Source organism: Protopterus annectens, chromosome 3.part0, assembly GCF_019279795.1.
Source record: "Protopterus annectens isolate FY-2018-M chromosome 3.part0, PAN1.0, whole genome shotgun sequence".
NCBI classification, from domain to species: Eukaryota; Metazoa; Chordata; order Ceratodontiformes; family Protopteridae; genus Protopterus; species Protopterus annectens.
The window spans coordinates 162,922,748-162,929,880 of record NC_056731.1 but is presented as its reverse complement, the minus strand read 5'-3'; the positions used below and the strand labels follow the sequence as shown (position 1 = coordinate 162,929,880).

The following is a 7,133-nucleotide window of genomic DNA, read 5'->3' as shown; positions in this document are numbered from 1 at the left end:
TTATCTGCACTTTTTCAAATAATACAGCATTTAATTTGATTTATTTGTGTTGCATTGAATACTATCTAGCTGGAAGTTGTGGCTCTGCTTTTTTAGTTAGTTCCCCACCCACCCTCCCTCCCTGCTTTTGTTTTGATGTTAATCTTGGTGGCTTTGAAACTGCCCACCCCTCTTGTAAATTTGCATTTGGATATTCCTCCTGGGCCCATCTCATTTGCTCACTCAAAAAAAAAAAAAAGAAATTTGCAATTTTTTCATCTGCTTTTACTGCATTTCTGTTTCTTCCTACTTTATTTTGCTTTTGCGTCATCTTAAAAGTACTCAATTGTATTTATTATTGCTTGGTGTAACTATCTTTCTAAGCCTTTTGGTTTAAGCACTTGGGCTTCAGACCAGTTGTTTTACATTAAGAAGGTTTGTGGTCTGCATTGTTGTGGCAGGACAGGTAGCTTACATCCTTCTAAGTTGGGAACTGATGATTGAAGGCTCAGTGTCTGTTATTCTAAACGTGTATTAGTTCTGGTTTAAGCACTTGGGCTTCAGGCCAGTTATTTTACATTAAGAAGGTTCGTGGTCTGCACTCTTGTGGGAGGAGAGGCTGGACTCATATTTGAACTGTTTGACTAGATCCAGGCCTGCTAAATCTAGCTTTGTTTGTATAACTTGAGCACTAATCCAGGCCTTTTTTTGGCAGGAGTGTGCAGTTAGAACTTGTCTGATTGAAGACTACAGGAACAGGGCTCAGTTTTGAGATTTTTTTTACTGGTTAATTGGGTAATTTGTTTAAAAGCCTTTTCTGATTGCTTGTATTCATCTAAAGCTGTTTTAAGTGTATTTTACTGTTTGTAGTCATTTAAAGCTGTTTTAAGTGTATTTTTTACTGTTTTTGCCTTATCTTTTTTAAAAAAATCATTGTTTTCCACTTTTCTAAGCTAGTATAGTCTAGTTTTTAGGCTAGTGCTGAATTCAGGGCTGTGTTACAATTTTCTGAGTTGTCCAAACCTTACTTGGATAGAGGGAGGTTTCTCTGTTCACCTGTGAGAGAGGGAGCTTTTTGCAGCCATCTGTCCCTGGAGGAGTGGTTCCAGCCCAGAAGTTAGTAGTTTATAGGCAATTTTTGGCTAATTTCTATCTCTTTCATTTCCCTGCTGTAAAAACCTCGTTTGCATGGTTTTGCACATCTGGGCAGCGCCGGTTAGCTAGGACTAAATTTATCCCAGCTCCACAAGTCTCCTTTTCAGTTTTTCCTTTGAAAGTAGTCTAACTCTCAACCTAAGCGCTTAAAAAGCATCCTACAGTCCAGCATTTGCTCAGAACTAATAGCAGGCACTAATATACCCCGACACTTGATTGCCCAGCAGGACAAGGCACATTATTCACCCCTCACCAACCAAGCGACTAAGCAGCTCACCCTACTATTCAGGCAATTTCAGATATACTCTCCAGTCCAGCTGGTGAACCTGGGTATCCTGAGGCAATGTCACAACTGCTTCATGTACACAGACAACCCCCTCCTCCTACCACAAAACATTAACATATGTGAGAGATGCAATTATATAGCTAAATTGGAGGCAAAGCTCTCTCCACCCAAGACTGGAACAGGCAGTCATGAGGAGAAGGTTAACACTTGCACCACACATCCAGCCTCACACAGACATACTAAACCAGCACTGGCAAAAAATACACATAAATACACAAAATCATACTCGGAGGCTCTAAATAAAAACCTGCAAAAGTATCACAGACCTCCAAAGCAGACCTCCAAAAACCCTGCACCTCCAGGCACAAACCAGACAACACATAAAACACAAAATCAGTGTGCCGCACAATCACAGCCCTTAAGGCGAAATAACATACCTAACACACTAGTAATAATCAACTCTATAGTCAGACACACTGATGTCCCACTCACTAGGCTGGACAAGGAGAAGGTTACTGTTAGCTGCCTGTCGGGAGCCAGAATCCGCCACATAACACAAGCATTCAGGTCACTCCAGACCAAGTACAAGTATGACTCTGTCATTGTTCATGTTGATGTGAATGACCTGAGATGTACCTCCCTGGACTACATGAAAAGAGACATGGAAGAGCTCTCTGATCATGTAGCCCAGGCGGGTATGACCCTGACCCTGAGTAGCATCCTGCCCTCACCAAGAATGGTACCGCAGTATAAAGAAATAAATGATCAATTTCAACAATTGGCTAAGCTTCTGGTGTCATTCAAAGGCGATCCAGTGTCCGTCAGCCTGGGATGACATGCTCGACAGGCCTCATTGCTTCACAAGAGATGGCTTGCACCTGTCACCCCTAGGCTTTTGAATACTGGCCAAGGCTCTTGCTGCCCCCATAGTACCTTTTTTCGGCAAGGCTCAAAAGTCAAACCCACCTCCGTAAACAGCACAAATAAAATAAAAAATAAAAAATGAGGGTTATGCTACTTAACGCCAGGAGTTTAAATCTCAAAATGCACTTGCTCGAAGCACTTCTCAGTATGGAGAACGTCGACATCTGTGCAGTAACTGAAACCTGGTTAAAGGCTTCACACAGCACCCCAGCACTACCGGGCTACAACTCATACCACACATTTCAGCCACAGAACATGGACCGAAACACAAAAGAAGGGGGTGTATCCATATTCATCAACCGAGGAAACCACAGTGAAAAACTTTTCTATAGCAAACTTCACCTTACTTAAGACAGAGGTGGTAAGTTTCATAGCCCCCATGCTAAAGGATAACAGTGTCCAAGATGCAGGAACCTTTACAAATGCACTCTATGAGCACCTACAAGGATGCATGGATCATGCCATCCCTAGCAAAACCAAGACTCACTCCCTTAAGAGAAGGAAACCAGTGTGGTGGACCCCTGACATAAACAGGCTATACAATAGGAGGAGGAAACTAGTTCAGAAAAAAAGAAAATCCCAAGAAGGAAAGACATCCCTGATCAGTATCAGTAAGAAACTAAGGTCCCTCATAAAATCCTCCAAGGCTAACTTCGAAAGAAAAATAGCCAAGGATTCAAAAGATAACCACAAAGCCTTCTTTAGCTATGTCAAGAATCTAAGTGGCAACTCGCAGATATGCTCTGAGCTAGTGCAAAATAGCACAAAATATACTGAACCCACTGATATTGCCAACATTCTGGCAGATAGATTCAGTGCAATCTTCACCCCCCTTCTCACCCTGCAAAATAGCACAAAATATACTGAACCCACTGATATTGCCAACATTCTAGCAGATAGATTCAGTGCAATCTTTACCCCCCTCTCACCCCCAAAAGGGCCCACAACAATACCAGATAAGTGTAGTGTCCCAGAAATCACAGATGCACAGGGGAAAACAGCCCTTTCAAAAGCCAAATGCACAGTGTCAATGGGTCTAGATGGTGTCCTAGACTGTGTCTTGCACGAACTACAGAATGAACTAATCCCCCACCTAAACACACTGTTCAACCTCAGCCTCTCCACAGGCTACGTGCCCATAGAGTGGCACACAGCAACAGTTATTGTGCTCCACAAAGGAGGAGCCACAACTGACCCTGGTAACTATCACCCCATAAGCCTGATTAGACTGGTCTGCAATGCTATGGAGCACATCATCATGGAACTCATTAACAAAGACATTGGGAACCTCCAAACACTTGACCTGACCCAGTTCGGCTTTGTTAAGGGCAGATCATGCCTACTAAACCTGGCTGACTTCTTCGAGACAGTCACCAAGGCCATAGATGAGGGTAAGGTAGTTCACACAGCCTACCTTGACCTCGCCAAGGCTTTTGACACCATTCCCCACTCTGGAATTATAGAAAAACTCACCAGCATGAACACAAACCTCTACGTCACAAGATGGGTTGCCAACTGGCTTACAGACAGAACTCACACGGTAAGAATAGCAGGCTCCAGGTCCGACTCTAAACCAGTCACAAGTGGTATCCCACAAGCCTCGGTCCTGGGACCCCTACTGTTCAGCATATACTTTGCAGAAGTACAGGCAAACACAGGAGGACTATGGCTAACCAAGTTTGCTGATGACTGCAAACTGGGAGCCATAATTGACTCTCCGGCTGACATGGACATTCTCCAAAAGGGCCTTACTGAGATGGACACCTGGTGTCAAAGCCATGGTCTCAAGCTAAATGCCAAAAAATGCATAGTCATCCCGTTTGGGAAAAACAAAACACCCATGAATTACCACATAGGTGGCAGCCCCCTTAATACAGAAGAGGTAATAAGAGATCTGGGGACCCAGGTAGATAGTAATCTCTCCTTTGACAATCATATTGCCAAAGTAGTTAGGAAATCCTTCTATGTAGCCCATCTAATTACTAAAGGGTTTGCATCTAGAAATAAATAGGTTATAGTGCCCCTCTACTCGTCACTCATCAGACCCATCATAGAGTACAATGCCCCGTTTGGGATGTACCTCACAAGACACTTCCAACAGCTGGAAAGACCACAAAAGTACCTCACCAAGAGGATTACTGGCCTCAAATATATGTCCTATGCAGCCTGACTGGAAAAACTCCAGCTGTACTCAGTGGCATATAGCATACTCAGAGGTGATCTCTGCCTGACTTACAAAGCCATGTCCAACTCAGAATTGATGGACATGCTCCACCTAAAGAAATCCAAGTCACTGCGAGCCACTCGCTCTAGTGAGCTAAACCTCACCACAAAAATAAATAGAACATGCTGGAGGGATAGATTCCTGTCACAGAGACTCCCCATGCTTTGGAACAAAATTTCTAACTACATTAGGCAGAGCCCCTCACTAACACTCTTCAAGAGAAACCTTGATGAGTGGATCGGTAACAGAAAACTCACCCCTGGGATCACTTAATTGGCTCTGCTTGACAGAGGCTCACTTAATTAATCAATGAGGCAGCGAAAGCCGACACACTCTGGCTAGGCTTATAAATGCCCTCGGGCAGATAGCCTAGTACCTACCTATGAACCTATGAGTTTAAGTTTTATAAAATGAGATTATTTTGACAAAAAAGATGCATAAATTAAAGAATTGCTGAAGATGGTTGGGATGACTTTTTAACATATCAAACTGGATATTTTAAGGTAGAGTTTGTGCGATCAGTATTAGTGAGGGTGAATTTAAATGCACCATTTCATAAAAGGTGAGTATTACTATATTAAGTTTTAGCTGATAAATGTAGAATGATGTGTAAAATTTCAGTGAGAATGCAGCACACGTATTGTTACCATGCACAAAGTTGTAAATAAAATGGTGTTTAAAAAAAAAAAAAGCACATAATAACGTGTATAACACTGTCCCAAAGATTGTAAACAAGCTTCTTTATATGCTGTCCTTGTACTGAAAACACCAAAATACCCAGGTAAGTGGAGTTTAAAGCAAAGAAACAAACACAAAATTGAAGCATGTACTTCAGATCAAGATTTACAAGTGATTAAAAAATGAAGTGATATTTTTCCATAAGTAGTTTAAACTACTTTCCAACTGATGCACTATATGATGTGATGACAAACAAAACATAAACAACTTCTTTAAATAGTACATTTAGCAGCAAAATTACTGTCTGCCTAAGTAAGCTCTAAATCACATCTGGCTGAAATGTTGAGTCTGTATTATTATTATTATTATTCTTTATTTTTATTTTTGTTTTGGTACTTATTACTGTTTTGTGTCACTGGCCTGGTCATGGCTGAAAATGGCTCCTGGACAAGAATATTAAGTTGGTTAATAAACAAACAAGCAACGAAATACACAAACATCAACAATAAAGAATATGGACACATCACTTCTCTATAAAAGATCAGCATATAAATAGTTATGTATCACTTTATGGAGCAATTTACAATTAAAGGTAGACCATCGAGCCATACCTGGGAAAATATTTGCTTTCATTACGTACCGTGCACTAGAAAATAACTAACGGTATGGTGAATGGGCAATAAATGCCCCCCATGTTATCATGTTTAGACAAATGTGTTAGATTACCAGTGCTGTTTTTAGAATCCTGTCATTTTATGGGTTTCCTGATGCCAGACTTTACTCTCATTCATCTGTTTAGTGCACTTTCATTGATGGAATCTGTATTGTCAGCTTTATCAAATACTTTTTATTTTAGCAGTTCCTGTTTGATATTTTGCTGCTTCTGAAGTATTTGATGATGAGGAAGCATTTAGGCTCATATTTTGTTCCAGCTATTATGTAAAGTAAATCAGTATATTTATCATTAGACTGGAATGTATCAACATTTAAATACAACCAGTCGATGGTTTGAGTGTTCAAAGGAAGTAAAACTTATTTTTTCACATTACTTTTAGAGAAGAGTTTCTGCAGAAGGTCCAAGAATGTATTCATCTGAATGAGCAATATCAGAAATGCTTTCACAGAGTGAGGGAAAGGCTAAAAGAAAGCTCAAATGACAGACAGTTTGAGTTCAGGTAAGTTGGGCCTGCAGTATATCATGCACTATGCCTGCTTTGGAAGTGTTATATTAGACAAGTTCTTTCTCTAGTGAACTGCCATATTTACCCTCTTATTTGCTTATCCTAACCTGCATGATTATGAAAAGGGTTAGTTCCCCATCTGCCTTTACTTTTCCTTCATTAGTTGCTGATGCTGAAATATTGAAAATATTTCACAAAAACAGCCTTATTGACAGCAGCAATGCTATCAGTACTCAGAGCCAGATCCAGAACTAGGCGACCGAGACAACTGCCTAGGGCTCGTGATGGCTGAAGGGTCCCAGCTTTTCTATAAAAATAAAGAAAAAAATTATTCAGTAAGAAAAAAACTAAACAAAAAACTGTGAGATTCATAAACACAGCGAGCATTAAGACATCATGGGAGAACTTCCTTACCTTGCGACTTCCGTAAACCCCAGAAACCTCCTCATTACAACAACATCTAATGTCCTTTAAACCCACACCATGTGGGAGATTTAAGAAGTAGCTGGCAATGTCCATCAAGTAAACTCGCATGGGAGATTTAAGTATGGCAATGTCTGTGGGAAAGATGCAGATGGATATGCAGGATGGAGCCAGTTTGGTAAGTGCACAGTTGCTCCTTCCTTTAGAACAGCTGGAGGTGTGTGTGTGTGTGTGTGTGTGTGTGTGTGTGTGTGTGTGTGTGTGTGTGTGTGTGTGTGTGTGT

At 41.0% G+C, this 7,133-nt stretch overlaps 1 protein-coding gene across 1 annotated transcript in view; it reads left to right on the top strand.

The window, feature by feature from the left end:
* Positions 1 to 7,133, top strand: part of LOC122796791 (dynein axonemal heavy chain 5-like) — a 2,204,633-nt gene that overhangs the window by 332,912 nt on the left and 1,864,588 nt on the right. The window contains exon 12 of the mRNA XM_044065521.1: positions 6,302 to 6,421. Coding sequence (XP_043921456.1) covers positions 6,302 to 6,421 — 120 coding nt within the window. The remainder of the gene's footprint in view (positions 1 to 6,301; positions 6,422 to 7,133) is intronic.